Source organism: Mastigoproctus giganteus, chromosome 3 (genome assembly GCF_048544385.1).
Source record: "Mastigoproctus giganteus isolate SK-2022 chromosome 3, ASM4854438v1, whole genome shotgun sequence".
Lineage (NCBI taxonomy): Eukaryota > Metazoa > Arthropoda > Arachnida > Uropygi > Thelyphonidae > Mastigoproctus > Mastigoproctus giganteus.
This window is the reverse complement of record NC_143577.1, coordinates 92,794,683-92,814,785: the sequence shown is the minus strand read 5'-3', so window position 1 is coordinate 92,814,785 and position 20,103 is coordinate 92,794,683. Positions and strand designations below refer to the sequence as shown.

The 20,103-nt window shown below is 37.1% G+C and overlaps 1 protein-coding gene across 1 annotated transcript in view; it reads right to left on the bottom strand.

The window, feature by feature from the left end:
• Positions 1–20,103, bottom strand: part of LOC150088154 (uncharacterized) — a 611,850-nt gene that overhangs the window by 358,477 nt on the left and 233,270 nt on the right. Inside the window, exons 20-21 of the mRNA XM_090369355.1 lie at positions 18,515–18,706; positions 7,771–7,950 (exon numbers count right to left, since the gene is read on the bottom strand). Of these exons, the coding sequence (XP_090225481.1) occupies positions 7,771–7,950; positions 18,515–18,706 (372 nt within the window). The remainder of the gene's footprint in view (positions 1–7,770; positions 7,951–18,514; positions 18,707–20,103) is intronic.

Genomic DNA, 20,103 nt, shown 5'->3' with positions numbered 1-20,103 from the left:
TTAGACATTAAGTGTTCATCTGAAAACTTAGACATTAAGTGTTCATCTGAAAACTTAGACATTGAGCCTGATATACCTTCATCAATATGACTGATAAATATTGAAAACAACAATAGACCTAGAATTGAATCCTGGGAAACTCCACTAATAACATTATTCCATGAAGAGCAGTGCCCATTGATAATGACTCTGTCTTCTTCCATAACTATCCCCTTATCCTTTGCAGTAACTCACTTTTAATGCCACATTGCTCCACTTTGGACAGTATTCTTTTATGTGCAACAGTATCAAAAGCTTCCCTGATATCTAAGTACACGATATAAAAATTATATTTTGCATCCAGTTCCTTTGTGATGACATCATAGTATCCAATAAAATTGGCCAGACAAGACTTCCCCTTAACAAGCACATTACAAATATTGCTTTCTCTGCATCTAAAAAACTTGATTTTCTCTTTCGCTCTCAGCGTTACTTTTCTTCCAAACAGCTGTTTGCTCTGTACAAATCGCAAATCTGCCCTACCATGGAATACTGTTCCCACATCTGGGCAGTGTCCCCAAAACCTCTCTCAGGCTTCTAGATTCCATTCAGAACAGGGCAGTTAGGTTAATTAATGACTCCTCTTTAACAGAGTCTCTCCACTCACTGTCTCATAGACATACTGTTTCTGCTTTATGCCTTTTCTACAGATACTTCCATGGGCACTATTCCTCTGAATTGGCTTCTATAACTCCCACTCTCTCTTTCAAAACAGTCCAAATATGTGCCGCCGCTAGCCAACATCCATTTACTGTCCAACTTCAAACTCACAGAACCAACTTTTCATCTTCCTCATTTATTCATTCAACTGCCGTTTTCTGGAACAACCTTCCTTCATACGTATTTCCTGAAAATTACAGTCTACAGAAGTTCAAGTCTAAAGTCAACAAATATCTTCTTTCATCTTTTCAACCTCCAACCCAAGCACAGTACTAAGTATTACAGATTCTAATACCTCTCGTGTTTGGGGTTTTCATAAAAAAAAAAAAAAAAAAAAAAAAAAAGTCTGCATTGGACAACTTAATCATTACTTCAAATTCATCAAATTTATTTACAATGCTCCTAGCATTAGTGTACATGCAAGTATACATGGACATGTTCTTACTCTTAGTTACCCTAACACAGCAGCCCATTCATTTGTTCCATGATGATCCACATCCAGGGCCTGAAATCTGAAATGCCTTGCTTTACAGGCTGCTGCATGTACCAATAATATCAATGCAAGGATCACTTTCATCTCTGCCTGTGGCTCTAATTAAACTATTAGTCTATCCCCCCCACCAAGCCAGCAGTTTTCTGACCCACCTCTCACTGTCTCGATAGCATCAGCAAATATTCTTGCACCCTCTTCTATTCAAGTTATCCCATCCCTATAAAACAGTCTCTCCTGTTAACAAGCACAGATCATGCTGAGAAAAATTCTACCCCATGAGCCTTGCACATTCTCTCCAGGGGTGAATTGATTGACAAGGCTCTTAACATATACTCCCTCCTGTCATGTCTGGACAGAATTGCAGACACTTTCAAATTCAATTCTAACTCGCAACTTTTTTTTTGCCAACACTGCCCTGTACTTGCTAAGTAATTCTTCAGCTCTCTTTCTCTTAATATCATTAGTGCCAATGCAAACAACAATATCACATTTTGTGCCCTTAAAAGAGGATATCTGCTCTACAACGTGATCTACTTTTGCCCCTGGCAGACATACCCTGGTTCTATTCCACCCATCCTTCTTGCACATCATATTTCACAGTAGAGTCAGTAACAATAACCAGCTCCTGTGGGACCAGTGCATTCTGCCTTGAAGATTGCCGCTATGTTGTCTGATAGTAGTCGATGTGGGAGTGTAAAAATGTACCTTGACACTCATGTTGCAGCCAAGCTTCCTGAAGTTTGCCAACGTATAGTCTCGATCCTTGTTGTTCACTAAGAACAACAGACCTGAAGCTAATCCATGCCTGTTTTTCTCTTTTTATTCATTAAGAACAACAGACCTGAAGCTAATCCATGCCTGTTTTTCTCTTTTATTCACATTTCACTCAAAATCTCAGTCCTCATCAGTTTGCAAACTTGAGGTCCAACAAAAATACCTTGTTTTGGAATTTCTTGGGTGATCGATAGGAATTTAGTACAAAGATAGTTGAAGCAGGGACCTTCCTGAGGTTTTTGTAAGGGTAAAAGGGGACAGTTTTTGGGTCTACAGTGGTATATTCTTTGATCCAGGCAACAAATTGCCCCCCTCTTTGGCCTTACCTTGACATCTGAGTACTTATTCCTTGCCTGAATGTCCCACTCACACAAAAAGCAGGGATTTTTGGGTAGCCAGATTGCTGTCTAAGTAACATGCCTATCACTTTAAAGTCCGGATGGATGAAATGGGAAGGTTTTTTTTTTTTTTTTTTTGGCTGATGCTGTATAAGCTTGCTTTCTAGCCTCAACTAATGCTAAATCAACAAAGATAAACCAATCATGTTCTTCATATTATTATTTGCCAACAACTTCAAGTTCTCATATGTTTCTTTCAAATGCACAGAGTGAGCTATTGGAATTGACCCATATTTATTCCCATTGTGGAGCAACACACCTTTGGGATTCTTCTTTGATGAGTCAATAAAAAGTATCCTCTATGTAGGATTGTAACTAATTCCCAAATAGTTCGTTAAGCTGTTTATATAAGTGCAGAAAACCATAGAATTGTCCTGAGAAAAGTAGGGACTAGTTCTCATTCCCTGTGTCTGTACCATGAGAAAAACATCCCATGTGCTAGAAGATTTTTTTGACTTAAGTCTAGAACCAAGGAGTTCTGCAGATTCCTTTGGTAAATTTAAATCTCTTACCACATCATTGAATTCATGCTGTGAAAACAGTTGAGGGCTGGATTCAATGTCTCCAGGCATGTAGACTTCAGTTTCATCTTCAGAAGCTTCACTTTCAGCACTTTCTGCTGCCCCATTCTCTAATATAAGTGGAAGGCATGGAATCAGCAGGTTATCTCCATGTGGGACTGGTCTAATGGTAGATGGAATATTAGGATACACAATGCACGTCTTACTTTTTGCATTGCATCCCATAATCTGAATGCTTTCAATATAGGTTCGGCAAACTTTATGTGGAGCCCATTATTTATCTTGGTCACTGAGTTTCCTTCCAAAAATAAAGTTAGATTGTTCAAACACTTGCGTTAAGACAATTTACTCACTTTTCAGCACAAGTTTTACATAATAGCCTCAAAAATAAACTGTGCTCGCATTGATAAACACTGCTGCATGGCACTCTCAAAGTCAAAAAACAAATGACTGAAAGCAGTGTTGCCAACATGTGAATATTTAATTTACAAATTCTCAGCAATTATTCCTACCTTAATACAGTCAATGATACAATTCATGACATCAACTTAAGTGATTTATGGAAAAAATGGTACATGACAGAAAAAAATAACATTTCTGAATTCAGCGTAATAAACTTAGTTAAAAACAGCTATTAGTTTACAAACACTGAAACCATGCAGAGTGGTGTTATTTAATGTATTGGTTATTAAATTATTATCTCACTGCACAGTATAGTGTTTTTAACTCAAATTGCAATTTCCTTTTTTTCAGTCATGTCCTTTGAACCCAAAGATTGTGGGTTCGAATCCTGCCTCGGGCTTGGATCACAGTACTGCAAAAACCTTGAGGGCTTAGAGGGGAACAGGTATCCTGTGTGTTATCAGACACTCAGCCTAAAACACTGATGGATCCAATATCTCTCTATTACAGAAGATTTAGGAGAAGTCCGGTTGGCCTGCCTCCCTAAAATCCACTCATGCACACCTTCTCGATGGTAAGCCCTGTTACGTCACTTAGGTGGCAACGAACGTGTAGAGTGATTCTCTTCAAGACGCCTGGTCAGCGTGAAGAGGAAAAGACCAAACCCTCCAGCAATGAGAGCACAACAATACAAATGGCCCTCAGTCCCCAGCAGCTTTCACTCTCCCTCTTACGGCAGCGAGAGGATCAGAGTGGAAGCAGAGGGTGCTAAGAATCTCTGGGTACGACCAGGCTGCCATGCACAGAAATTGAACTTGGCCTGTTATAACGTATGATCACTCATCGGTGAAGACAGGATATTAGAGCTGGAAAAGGAATTAGAAAATGTGAATTGGAATATCATCGGTTTGGCTGAAACAAGAAGAAGAAATGAATCACTTATAAGTTTATCAAGTGGAAATCTGCTGTACACCAATGGAAACAGTGAAAGGAGTGAAGGTGGAGTTGGGTTTCTGGTCCATAAAGATTTTAAAAACAACATTTTGGAATTCAAAAGTACATCACCAAGGGTGTCAACAAGACTAATACTCAAGATTTCTAAGAGGTACAAGCTAAAGATTATAATGATTTATGCACCAACATCGAGCCATGATGATGAAGAGATTGAAGAAATGTACACTGAAATTGAGAGTCTTCTAGATGAGCAGAAACCCCACTACACTATTATTATGGAGGACTTCAATGCTAAGGTTGGAAAAAGGCAAAACAGCGCAGAAAGAGGAACTATAGGATATTTTGGAATTGGTGAAAGAAATAAAAGAGGTGAAAGACTTGTGGAATTTGCAGAATCTCAAGGACTATCAGTAATGAACACTTTTTTCAAGAAAAGGGTGAACAGAAAGTGGACATGGAAGAGTCCAAATGGATTAACAACTAATGAAATTGACTTCATCCTCACTAACAGAAGATATATTGTGAATGATGTTACCGTCCTGAATAAGGTAAATGTTGGAAGTGATCACAGAATGGTAAGATGTACACTTGATATAGATGTAGGAAAGGAAAGGAAAAAACTGACTCGAGTAAATAATACAAAGGTCTTTGAAATAACAGAGGAGGAGAAAAAGCAGTATGTACTGGAACTTAAGAACAAGTTTGAGCTTCTGCAGACTGCTCAGGACCAAGATATCGACGAGGAATATTACAACTTTCTGAAAGTGATAAAGCCCAAGAAACCTATAGGGAAACAGAAGTCGAAAGAAGAAAAAATTAGTCAAGAAACACTTGTCATGATGAACCAAAGACGACAAATGAAGAGCAAGAAAAATACTGACAGGGAGAAAATTGAGTATTCTGAGTTATGCAAAGCCATTAGAAAGAGACTCAGAGAGGACATAAGAAGATTTAACACAAGAAAAGTAGAACAAGCATTAAGGGAAAACAAAGGATTTAAATCAGCAGCCATGAGCAGTAATACAGAAAGACAAATGATACTGAAACTGAAGAATAGCGATGGTGTACTTATAAACAGCAGAGAAGGCATAATTCAAATAGCAGAAGACTACTATAGAGAATTATACAAGGAGCAAGGGAATGATACCAGCAGTGGGGAACATGGATTGCAAAGTAGCAACACATACGACATACCCGATATTCTTCCTGATGAGGTAGAACATGCATTGAAGAAAATGAAGAATCGGAAAGCCCCGGGGGAAGAAGAAGTTACTGTAGAGTTGTTAAAATTGGGAGGAAGAGACATAACACAAAAACTGGCAAGGCTCTTCACAAAGTGCATTAGAAAAGGTGTGATGCCTAAGCAGTGGAATAATGCAATCATAGTTTTGCTGCATAAGAAAGGAGATAAATCAGAAATTGGAAATTATAGACCAATTAGCTCGTTATCCCATATCTACAAGTTGTTCACAAGGGTCATTACTAACAGATTAGAAAGAATACTTGATGAGAATCAACCGAAAGAGCAAGCTGGCTTTAGGACAGGATTCTCAACTATGGATCACCTTCATGTAATATCACAGCTAATGGAGAAAGCAAATGAATATAAAACACCATTATGCCTGGCATTTGTGGATTATGAAAAGGCATTTGACTCCATACAGCATAAGGCAATGTTTCGGGCACTGGAAAGACAAGGCATAGATACTCCATATATTATGATTTTGAAGAAAATAGGCCGACCGGGCTAGCCAGGTGGGTAAAGTGCCTGCCTGGCAACCCAAAGGTCGCGGGTTCGATTCCCGCCTCGGGCTTGGATCAAAGTACTGCAAAAACCTTGGGAGGTGCACTATGGCCACAGAAGCCGATGCGCCAACAACTACCAAACCAAAAAAAAAAAAAAAAAAAAAAAAGAAAATATATGAGAGTGCTACATCCTTTATTAGACTAGACAAAGACAGTAGCAAATTTAAAATTGAGAAAGGAGTTCAACAAGGAGACACAATATCTCTGAAGCTGTTTACTGCTGCCCTTGAGGAAGCTTTCAGAAGATTAGACTGGTCGCAGAAAGGAGTCAGTGTGAACGGAGAGTACCTAAACCATTTACGATTTGCAGATGACATTGTGGTCATAAGCCACGATCCCAAAGAATTAGAGGAAAATCTTAATCAGTTATGTACAGTTAGTAAGGATTTTGGACTAAAGATGAATATGACTAAAACAAAAGTAATGATGAACAAGTATGCCACGGAAAGGGAAATAATGATTGAAGGAGCAGTAACTGAAAAGGTGGAGTCATATACTTATCTGGGACAAGTTATTAGCTGTAATAATGATAAATGGTTGGAAGTCAAGAGAAGAATAAATTTTGGATGGATAGCATTCAGGAAATATAGTCACATACAGAAGAGCAATATCCCAGTTTGTCTGAAACGTAAAATAATGAACCAATGTATACTCCCCACAATGACTTATGGAAGTGAAACTTGGGCACTCACCAAAAGAATGGAAGAGAAGCTAAGAACTACACAGCGAAGAATGGAACGAATTATATTGGGAATCAGACTGTTAGATAAGAAGAGAAACACATGGATTAGGCAGCAAACTCAAGTAAAGGACATTCTTATCAAAACTAAAGAACTAAAATGGTCTTGGGCAGGACACATAGCTCGAAGACATGATGACAGATGGACTAAGAAAATAACAGAATGTTACCCAAGAGGAGCTAGAAGAAAACCTGGAAGACAAAGGCGGAGATGGATAGATGAAATTCATGAGTTTTTGAGTAGTAAATGGATGGCCAGTGCTCAAAACAGAAGGAACTGGAAAGTTGCTGGAGAGGCCTTCATCCTGCAGTGGATTGAAAATGGCTGATGATGATGATGACTGCAAAAACCTTGGGAGGTGCATTATGGCCACAGAAGCTGATGCGCCAACAACTAACTAAAAAAAAGTCATGTCCTTCAGCTCCTTTTGGATAGCTTTCTTGTTTTGCATTTTCCCAAAAATCAAAACGAGAAAGCTATCCAGCTTTCTGAAAACAAGAATGTTATTGGTATTTTAACAATAATTGAAAGTTTCTAGTGAGAACGTTATTGCTGAATAATTTTGCACATAATTATAGTAATACTTTTTTTTTATAATATACTGTTGATGGGTAGCCAGGTGCCAGTATATTTTACTTTGTGTGCTGCTCATGGCATTCGTGTCATTGGTTCACCATTACTTACCCAAGTAGTTATGTGTAAAGCTCATATGTTAGGAGTATTTAAAAACTAAATCAGAAGCAAATAAGAATTTAAAAGCTGTTAAAAGAATGCTAGTTTTAAAATTTGTGTATAATATAACTTTTAGGAAAGAGTAAAAATAACATTGATTTTTTTAATTTTTCTTTTCAAGTTAACATTCTTTAATTAAATAAATATCTTGTGAAAATAAATTCTGCATGTTTACTGAAGAGGAACATCATGGACAGTTTCAAATGCTCCACTGCATATTGCAGTTATTAAACAAAATAATGCATACATACACTGACAAGATGGAGATGTCCCATTCCATTCTCCACTGCTACTGCACAGAAGAGTCCCACTGCCAACCATAACATAGCCAAAGTTGCACTGGAAATGAACTATGTCTCCAAAATGATAAAGAGATTTTGTAGAAAGAATCAAACCATTCTCAGGATTGCTAAGGCTCTGACACATTTTCGCTAGAAGAACAAGATGATTCTATACAATAGCTTCCATTATAAAAATTTACATAACATTTTATTCATTATTGTTCTATATTTGTACACAATGCATCATTTCCATTTGTTCACTGAAACTCAGTATATGTTTATTTACAGAGCTCTTAGACTATGGAAAATATTGTTAAATATGTGAGAAATATCTACCACCGTATTTAATATTTCTTACGCTGATTATAGTAAAAATAAAGAAACAAATTTTTAAATAATACAGAATAACTATTAAAAACTGTTTCAAAGAAACCTTTTAACAGTTATTCTGTATTATTTTTAAATTTATTGTTTTATCGTTTGTATTATAAATCTGCCTCCAAAATAAATAGCATATAAGACTATACAGATCTTACTAGGAATACGGATCATATGATTATTTTATAATTTTGTAGATGTATAATTTTATTCTACATATTAAAATTTTTACTTTTATAACTATTATAGAGCAAAATGTATATATATATATATATATATATATATATATATATATATATATATATATATATATATATATATATATATATATTTTATAAATAAGCACAGTGAGTAACCAGTTTATAGATCCATTATAGCAAATAGCACTTCCTTTAGTATCAATCAACCTGAACACTGTAAGGAAGTGAACTTATTCTGCACCAACTTAAAAAACAAAATTTCTCAATTTACTATAATTTGTCCATTACTAAAAAGTAGCTATCCAATTCTGCCTTAAACTTTTTCAAATTCTCTATGTCCTTCCTCCATAGGCAAGTTATTGCAGTGATCAGTAGTATCCCAAAGGTGCTGTTGCTTCCAAAAATTTTATATTCATGTCCTCTTGTTTAATTTTCACCAGCTAGTGTGAATATACCACTCATCCATTTTTTTTTTTAAATTCTTGAAACACCTTGATTGAGTGATCCTAAAGTGTCTAGTTGTCAGGTACTATAGTCCACATCTTCTCAGTTCTATGTGTTTCTTTTTATGTGAGATCTCCAGATCTAAATACAATATTCCAAATCAGAAATCAGAATTATTGGCTCTCTTGCTATCTCTGTCTCTATATCAGAATCTATCTTGAAGAGGAGTTTCTGGACTCATGGCATAATGCAATTGTCCTTGCCTTCCCTAAACTAGGAAAGGATCCAAAAATACCAAACAATTACCATCCCATTGTTCTGACCAGCTGTTTGCGCAAGATCCCGAAAAGAATGGTCAGTGTGTGTCTTATGGGGTATTTAGAAACTAATGACCTCACCAGGACACAGTGTGGCTTCTGAAGAAACAGGTCAACACTCGACCATTTAAGCCAATTGGAAACATCTATTTGTGATGCCTTCCTGAAATGTGAGCACCAGGTGTTGGTTTTCTTTGATATAGAAAAAGTGTATGACAGCATGGAATTTTAAAAGCCATTTATAATTTTTGTCATAAGGGACACATTGCCATCTTTATTAAAAACATCCTCTCAAACTGATCATTCCAAGTTTGTGTAGTATCCACTCTCACTCTCACACTCTCTCTCTCTCTCTCTCTCTCTCTCTCTCTCTCTCTCTCTCTCTCTCTCTCTCTCTCTCTCTCTCTCACTCTCTCTCTCTCTCGGCTGTTTTGCCAAGAAGAGGAAATTCCACATCCCATGTTTCCATGCTTTTTGTTATTAAAGTTAATTCTATTACTGAACAATTTCCTCCAACCCTAAAGAGTGCCATATTTGTTAATGACCTTAGCATGCAGTTATACAATATGAGGGTCATTGAAAGGCAGTTGCAGTATGCCATTGACCATGTGAACTCTTTGGCAGTGGCTAATGGTTTCAGGTTCTCACCTCAGAAGACAGTCTTCATACACTTTTGCCACAAACGGTACCTTCACTCTGAACCCAAACTCAACCGGTGCAATACCACCACTTTGCTTACTGGAGGCTTGAAGTGGCGGATGGAACCCATGTTTGGCCTCTACAGCTAAATTCCGGTTAACCCTTCCCCATCTCTTCCATCATGCAGTATGATTGATGACTTTTGAGGTTATGATGAAAATCATGGTGTGATCCAATATTCCTTACATTTCAAGGGTACAGCTCTAAAATGGTGTTCGCAGGAAGGCCGCTAGTTTGTACACCAGACCAAACCTATTGGTAACTCTCTAGGAGGCTTCCAGATCAGCTAGTGTATAATCTTGCTACCTCTACTCTGCCAGATAGTGACTGGAGGGAGTCCGAGTAGTGTGTATGTGGGGAACATTGTCGAGGCCACGTTAAGTCAAGGATCTGGGTATATTCTTACCATGTGTACGCCATATCCAAAAATTTCATTACCTCATACAGCATGTCCCACCCACTTTTTCTTACTATTGAATACACCATGAATTGTCAAACTAATAGAGCAAGTTTATCTGCGAAAAGATCTAAACCTCCCAAGCACTTCCTAATTCATTTCACAAATATACGTGGTCTCAATTCTAATCTCAACAATGTCCATTTCCACTTGCAGTCTGCCAAACCCCAAGTACTTTTTCTGACAGAATCTCAGTTATCGGTTGATTCAACTACTGCTCATCTCAGATGCCCAAATTATTCGCTGTATGATTCTTTTCGCTTCAAAGGTGGTACTTGCATATGTCCGTTCTGATATTCCCTGTCAGAGACTTGGCAATTTGGAATCTTCTCTCTTTGATCTTCTCTGGCTTAAAATCTCTCTACCTCATTGTGTCCAATTCATCTGTTGTCACTACCTTTCTCCCAACTCGCTAATCACTTGGAGCTCTTTGACTTCCTCTCTTTGCAACTTGACTTTCTCCAGTCCAACTTTCCTAACAGTGAGGTAATTTTCCTTGGTGATTTTAATGTTCACAACTCCAGCTGGCTTCCGTTTTCTAGTCACACTGACCCAGCTGGTCGAGATTGCTGAGGCTTTTGCAATTACTAATGATCTTGCACAGATTGTTCATTTACCTACAAGAATACCGGACAATCCTAATCATACAGCCAATACGCTTGATCTTTTTCTCACAAACAACCCTTCTAAGTACACGGTCGAAGTGAGAGGTCCTTTAGGCACTTCAGATCACAACTTGGTGATTGTCTCTTCTCCAATGGAACCTTTATCTCATGGCTATTCCCAACCTCGTGTTGTTTGGCATTACAAGAATGCAAAATGGGATGACCTGCGAGACTTCTTTTCTTCTTTTCCTTGGTTGGATTACTGTTTCAAAACTTCTGATGTCAACGTTTGCTCAGATCGTGTCAGTGAAATTATTCTTGCAGGAATGGAATCCTTTATCCTACACTCCACTCTAAAATCTCATCCTTTATCTAAACCTTGGTTTTCCAATAAATGTGCTAAGGCTGTTCAAGAGAAGAATGTTGCATATCGTAATTGGCTTGTTTCTAATTCTTCAGTTTCATTTTCTGCCTACCCCAAAGCTCACAACAATTGTAAAGTGGTTGTTAATCAGTTTAAACTAGAGTTTGAACAGGCTAAGAGTAGAAAACTTGCTTCTTGCCCTAATGGTAGCCGAGCATTCTGGTCTCTTGCCAAAGCTATTGGCCGCAACGTTTGCCATCTCTGCTCCCACCTCTATCCAAACGAGATGGTTCTGTTGTCACTTCAGCCAAGGATAAAGCTGACCTGCTAGCATCCCATTTTTTTTTTTAACTCGTGCATTAACGATCTTGGTAAAACACCTCCCACTATTCCCAACACGCTCCATTCAATGCCTCCTGTGGTCTTCCGTCAAAAGGATGTCAGAAGGATTTTGACGAATCTCGATGCTAAGAAAGCTCCAGGTCCCGATGGTATTTCTCCACTTGTTCTCAAAACCTGTGCTCCTGAACTTACTCCTATTCTTTGCCGCCTTTTTTCACTTTCTTATTCCAAAGGTATTTTTCCTTCTGCTTAGAAATTTGCTCATATCCAGCCAGTTCCTAAAAAGGGTGACAAATCCCTCCCATCCAATGTATCGTCCCATTGCAATTACTTCTACTCTTTCTAAAGTAATGGAGAAATCAATTAACCAGCAACTCGTAAACTACCTAGAAACCTTCCATCTGAGCAATGATCACCAGTGTGGATTCCATCAGTGTCAATCCACTGGTGATATTCTGGCTTATGTTACCCATTTATGGATTAATTCAATGGAAAGGTTCGGTGAAACACAAGCAATTGCTCTTGAAATAAAGGCTTTTGATCGTGTTTGGCATAAGGTCTTCTAAACAAGCTTCTATCTTATGGTTTGCCAACTGTTTTTAGTAATTGGTTATCCAGTTTTCTCTCTGATCGCTCACTGAGGGTGATAGTAGATGGCTCTCTGTCTTCTAACTTCTCCACTAATGCCGGTGTCCCCCAAGGTTCAGTTGTCTGGTGTTTGGGAAGACAAGAAGGTGGCAACTAAACTGAAATCAAAAATTTACAAACAGGTGGTATGGCCATGTATGTTGTATGGCTTGGAGTACTGGGCTGTCAGAAGAAAAGAAGAACAAGCTTTAATGTCAGCAGAAATGAGAATGCTAAGGTAGAGTTTGGGAATAACCCTGAGAGATAAAAGGCAGAATGAAGATGTGAGACAGGAGATGAAAACTGCACCCATCAACTTGAAGATTAGGAGAACAGACTTAGATGATGGGGCACATCTAGCACCTTGAGTTTACCCACATTACCAACCAAACATGTGCTTAGCTGCCAGGTTGAAGGAGGAGGAGAGGCAGGTTGAAGATGACAATCGAGAGCAGAGTGCAGCAAGATATGCAGGAACTAGAGCTTAGTACAGCAGACTGTGCCTCAACTGTGCTAAGCGGAAGCATTCCATCCATGTCACTGACCCCTAACTAGGACAAACAGTGCAGATATAAAGTAAAGTTAAGTAATGAGCAAAAATAAATATGGTTTTTGGAAAAACAGATCAGCCTTGAATCTTATGATCAAAGTTGAGGCAAGCATCCAGAATGCCTTCATTAAAAAAAAACCTGGTAATGGTATGTCTCAATATCCAAAAGACATTTGACACCTCTTGCCATTTTGGTGTTCTTCAAGATATACACAAGCTTGGCCTACGAGGACATTTGCCACTTTTAACAGAACTTCCTAAATCCATACCTTTCACGTTTATTATAAAAATGCTTCTCCCAGTCTTTCACTCAAGAAGCAAAAGACCACAGGGCTTGGTTCTCAGTGCTACACTTTTCACCATCAGAATAAACCAAATGACAAAAGATATTCCTCTTACTGTTGAAACATGCCTATATGCTGATGACCTTCTCAGCCAGTCCCAAAACTTAAACTGCATCAAATGACAACTCTAATACACAAGCAATAAAATAGAACAGTGGAGGCTGTTGCATCTCTTAGCAGAAAGCTACTGCAGTACATTTTTGTAAAAATATGAAAGTTACACCTTGAACCTGAATTACAACTGAAGATTCATCCTATATGCTCTGTTTCTTGGGCCTAACTCTAGACAATAACTTCAACTTTCTGAAACACAATGAACATCTGAATTATCTGCAAAAAAATATGAATATCCTTAAAGTAATTTTAATTATGACATGGAGTGCTGATAAGATACCCTACTTCACTTGTACCATACACTTAATAGATCTTGCCTGAATTATGGTACTCCCATATATGATTCTGCTAGAAAGAATGTCCTTGAATGACTTAACCCAATTCATCACTGTGCATTACAGATACTCTTGGAGCATTCAGAACATACAATGTTCAAAGTCACTGCTTCAAATCAGGAGAAAATTACTATTTGTAATTTATGTAGACAAAATATGGAAGCTACCCCAACTCATCTCATATGGCTGTATCTCTTTGAGCTGCAGTTAAAAATGAATTGCAGCAATAAGCCTAGAGAAAATAAACTTGCTGGAATAAGGCTGCAAGAGTTAACAGAACACTGGACTGTAAATCTAGATAATGTATTACAAGAAATTTCTGAGCCAGATCCTCCACAAGCTGTATATTTACTATGATGTGATAAATATATTTGGAAATGGGAAAAGTAATCCATAGCTTATACCAATACCTAAAAACTTCACTTTGTGTGGTGCATAAAATAGTAAAATCCTATTGATATATAGGGTGTCTCAAAAATACATGGCATAACTTCAGGAATGAGTTCCTCATATGTAGACAATAAAAATATTTTATATCAACATAGTTCCGGAAATGCTTGGTTTCCGAGTTTTGAAGGACAAAATTTTGAAGTTAAGTTTTAATTAAATTTTGAAGGACAAAATTTTGAAGTTAAGTGTCATAGACAGTTAACTGTCTATGACACTTAACTGTTCACATCACCTTATAGTAATTGTCCAAAATGTCCACCTTCTGCCTGAATACAGGCCTCAGCTCATGGACTTGCGAAGACAATGCCAAATTCCTGGCATGTTTTGTATTGTCTCACAACCTGCCACAATTCAATTGTGGAGAGTTTCCACATCAGCTTCTGGAGTCGAATACACCAATGACTTTAAATGGCCCCACAAGAAGAAATCTAGTGGGTTTAAATCAGGCGAGCGTGGAGGCCAGGCAGTTGGTCCACCTCTACCTATCCACCGACCAGGAAACCTTTGATTCAGGTAATTGTGAGCTAGGTGGCTGAAATGTGTGGGAGTGGCATCGTGCATGAAGTGTGCTGGTTGACAAATGATCAGTGGCATGTCGTCCAAGAAATCAGGCATGTTGTTTTCCAGAAAGTTTCTATATGCCTGCCCTGTGAGTTTTTTTGGAAGTACATGGGGCCCAAATAACTTATCACCAAAAACACCTGCCCAGATGTTGAGGCTGAACCGCTGTTGGTGATGTGATGGAAGAATTGCATGTGGGTTTTCCTCAGCCCACACATGCTGATTGTGAAAGTTTTGGATTCCGTCTCGTGTGAACTGTGCTTCATCTGTGAATATCACTAAGGCAGGAAAGTGAGGAGTTGTACCACACTGCTGCAAGAACCACTGGCAGAACATTACTCGCGCAGAGTAATCTGCTGGTGATAAGGCCTGTACCCATTGCAGATGGTAAGGATACAGTTGGTGTTCTCGCAACACTCTCCAAATAGTCGAATGTTGAACAGCCAGTTGCATTGCTATTCTGTGTGTGCTAATTCCAGGAGTGGCATGCACAACATCTAAAATCTCCTCCTCTACTTCAGGAGTTGTAGATCTTGGTCATCCTCTGTCGGCAGCACGAGGTGTAAAGGTCACATGTTCACAAAGGCGGCAATGGATACCTTTAAACATTTTCCTGTCTGGACATCTTCGTTCTGGGAACCTTTCGTGGTACAAATGATGAGCCTCTAGAGTATTGCCGTCTGCCAAACCATACATAAATTGCATATCCGCTTGCTCCTGATTTGAGTACATGGTTGGAATGGAAAACCACCAGATTCTGTCAGTACCTTATGATTTGGACATAGGGGACACCCTGGAAACCGCCAGTAACGTACAAAAATACTTTTCAGTACCTTATGATGAAGGAAATCACCTGCGGGAGATAAGACATTCTGGTTAATAACTCAGGGAATAAAGCATTTCCAGAACTATGTTGATATAAAATATTTTTATTGTCTACATATGAGGAACTCATTCCTGAAGTTATGCTGTGTATTTTTGAGACACCCTGTATATACTAATGGAACAAAAACAGAAATGGCTGGAGGTGTGGCAGCAGTCTTTCCTACTTTCACCACATCTACATCACTCCTAGTAGAATGTAGCATGTACGTAGCTGAACTGCATGCAATTAAATTAGCCCTTGATGGAGTAGGAAAACCCAATGGTTTTCCTACTCCATTGGTCATAATTTATAGACTCCCTGAGTGAAGTGACTGAATACAATGCTAATTTTCACCTTCCCATCCTGTTTTGATTGACTCAGCACGATGTAACTTGAAATCAGTGAAATTCTGGTGGATTTCAGGGCACACCAGAATTTCTGGAAATAAAAATATAGAGGAAGCTGCCAAACACCACATAAGCCAGTATTATACACAAGCACAGGTGCCATATTCATATTATAAACCTCTTATCTAACAAGCATGCTCCAATCAGTGGAAGAAGCTGTGGCAATCTCAAACAAAAAACAAACTGTTGCAACTTAAACATGAGTTGCAGTTATGGAATTCGTTCTTGAAAGAATAAACATGAAGCTGTTCTTGCCAGAACACGACAGAATTCTACAGTTAAAATGATTCACTTATATGATTGCTTTTAATTAACTGCTATATCAGTTTCTCAGTAGATTATGAACAAATTCAATATGGCCACTGCAGGCCTTCAACCATTAAACCTTGATAACAACAACAGCATCAGCTGCACGACTAAAACAGGGAGTAAAGGTAGCTCACTTGGCTTCCCACTGTATACTAATGTTATGGAAAAGGAGGATTAGTGAGCAACTTCGTTTCTCTCTTTCTCTCTCTCCTGCTATTTTTTCCTCTGAGATGGTTATAATGGCAGCAAAACATATCATAACAATCTTTGTTATTATGTACAAGAAATTGATTAATTTTCTCAATAGTACATTTTTAAAATCAAATTGATATTAAATGCAAATACCTCATTGTAATTATATCTTAAGAATAGTTAATTTTTTTCTTATTTTCATTGTTTTCTTATTCTGCTCACTGAATAACCAGTTTATCAAGTACTGCAATATCCTTGTGTGACTAAATAAAAGTACATCACCTTAGAGTAAGTAGCACTTCCTTTAGCCCAGAATATCCTGAAGTCAACAGAGCATGGACCATATGAAGTGCTAAATAAATACTGAGAGAATGCCCATGTACACTTTATCACATCCCTCAATTTCTTCAGACTGGATGGCAACGGATCCTGCTGTGAATAGCTAACTTCACCTCATCCCACACAGATGCTCTATCAGGCTGAGATTCAGTGATTAGCCAGACAGTACTAGTCAGCAATAACATTTAGTTGCTGTGACATTTGAAAGTTGATCAACTGGTATCAGATGACCTAATATTTGCCATGAAAATACTTCCACATCAGCACACTTCCGACAGCCTGCAATGTTGATCTGGCACCACAAGGCCATTGATTCATGCTTCTGTGTTCACACACTAGTTCTGCCCTTTTCATGAAACAACTGCAACTAAGATTAAATACACTGGGGCGATTTTTTGCACTCCTCAAATATGATATTCCTGTGTCCATTGTATCCATTTAATTAAGAAGAGTGTAACATGCTATTATACCCCTTTGTACATGACTATTATGTTATGTTGTCATTTGACCGAAATTCCTTTCATATTCCACTGACCTCTCATATCAGCACGCTCTCTCTCTCTCTCTCTCTGCCCACAGAATTGCCATTAGCTAACATACTCTAGTTGTTGGCCCATTCTCAGTACGCTCCAGACTAAAATTACCAGATGTCCACAGAATTGACTACAGTCCTTGGATTGTTTGCAGTTTTTAGAATTTGCCCTCTTTTCAGGTCAGTATTCTGCACTTGCTTTGTTAACACAAGTTTTAATGCTCACAACAGAACAAATCTAGTATTGCACTACTTTCAAACATATTTGTTTAAAAGTAATGTAGATGGCAGATTAAAGATGCCATTTAGTTTGAAAGAAAGACTAAACTAGGGTAACTCATTCTGATAGCAAATTATGCAGCTGTGAGCAGCAATAAGATCATTGGATTAAATGAGCAGGTTAAACCCAATTGGCCACAAAAAAAAAAAAAAAAAAAAAAAAAAAAAAAAATGGAGGAAAGGGAGAAGTTCATGTGTTTCAGGCATATCCAACTAACCCTATACAATTTAATAATTATTATAATAATTTAATTAATATTGTTAATTTTTAAAATTAACGTTACAATATAATAATTTTAATTATTTATTAAATTCATTTAATATATTACGTTTTAATAAGTTACATTAAATAATAAAAATTTATCATTTATTTAATTATTATCCTGCCCCTAGAAATACAGAATGGTATATTTTTACATTCCATATTCTTTAAGTAGAGTCTATTTTATTTTTCGATTTGAAAAGAAAAAACTGGCAACTCTACTCTAGAAACGTGTGTGAAGATACCTGCAGGGTGGCAGTGGCTCTGATACTTGAAATGACATACTTGGCATTGATGATCATACTGTTATTTAATGGAGCATGCTCAAAGTCACTTATATTATATTAGTTATTGGTCCATTAGTTTCTTGAATGGTGCATATGCTGTCCTTTGATATCTGACAACCTGCTTCATATAGCTTGGTACAAACATGTAACTGCCTTGGATGGCGTTTTCAATTCCTTGCTATGATAGAAGTACCTAATGAACTGGCTATTCAATGTATAATATCTTGTTTGACAATTAAATAACTATTCATAAATAAATAAATAGATATTGTAATAATTATAAGGATATAATAAAGTTTGGTATAACAAGAATATAAGGTTTTTCAGCACATCTCTTAAATTCCTCAGAAAGTTTTTGTATAATAGTTATTCATCACTACTTATAAATTTGTAACACATTATGCAGTGTGAGAAGTGAGAGCAATAGTTATTGATTAATATAAAATGATACATACGGACACAGGTCTTGTTGATTTCATAAATATCCTCAACTCTCAGTCCAGTTTCAGCTTCAGGAATCACAAAGTTACTTGTGCCATTTGAGACAAAGAGTTCATATCCAACATTGCAAAGACAGCTGAAACTACCTGGACTATTGATACATCTATGATCGCAATCACCATTTTTATCCAGGCATTCATTTATATCTATTTAAAAGTAATTTTATGCATTAATAATTATATCTGATAATAATATAGAGATTATTATTAATTTATACATTAATCTATATCTAAATTTATCAATGCTATATTAACAATTTCAAGTTTATGGTTCACTTTTTCACTAATATTAACCTATTCTTTCCAATATGATTTCCAGTATTCCATTATTCTTATTATTAGTGTTTTTAATACAGACATACCAATTAAACTGTTAACCAGGTTAACTTGGACCTCAATTTAAGGAATCTTATTCTATAAATATGCTTAAACTTTTTATAAAGATCATAATTACTAATGAAAACTTTAAGTTATTTATTGTCTTTTTTTTTTTGTTTGTTTTGCTAGGTCTTTGATGTAATCTTTGTTTATTTACCATTTTTAAAATATCAAGATCAACAAAGAATGGGCTTGATATTTTTAAAATATCAAGAATATTGTTTTGTATCTAACTCATCCTTAACTTCCAAGCAATTTTGAGCATATGCTTCAACTACAGCTAGAACTTTACCTGCTTTCAGTTCATTGCTTTAAAATGAGTTCCATAAAGATGAGACTTGAGGATTTTGAACAAATAATGGTTACTTGGGGTCAGATCTGAACTATATGGGGGAGGGGGGGGCAATGTTAATTTTTTTTTACAATCCACATTTATGAATTTTACTACATTTTTAACAGTTTAAAAGGCTTTGTGCAGAAGTTCATTGTCATGGAGAAGCAAAATGTGATGGCCTAACCTTCCTTTTCTTTTTTCCCTGAATTGCAGCTCTTTTGTGTCCCACAAAATTGAAGCCAGCACTTTTCCAGCTGATGGTTGGGTTTGAACCTTTTTCAGGGTTGGAGAGCTCTTATGCTTTCACTGCATGCTTTCTAATTTGGATTCAGGATGATAAAAATGTAGTCAAGTTTAATCACCAGCTGCTAAATTAGATAAAAATCTATTTGGATTAGCAAGAATTAATTTTAAATTCTCTTTTGATTGACTCCAACCTCTGATGTTTGTCATGAATGGAATGGGGGGGGGGCAAAGTCCCATAGCCCAATCCAGAATGTAACCCAATCAGTATTTTCTATTATTACATTATTTTCTGTAGAAAATGATTTGTGAAATAATAGTTCTCACCTACTTTACAATTTCCAGGAATACTTTATTCATGTAATTCAAGGGGTACGTATTAGGAAAAAAACAGATATCCCCCTCCTGAATTGCACATTAATGAATTTGTAAACAGCATGTTTACAGATTCAGTAAATTTGGTCTAATCTAATAACTGCTTGAGTTTGACCCCTCAGCTATAGCAGCCATTTTATTATATGGCCAATGACTATATGGCTGAGTTGTTCCTTATTGTAGTATATACAATATGCTACATTTATGTAGCATA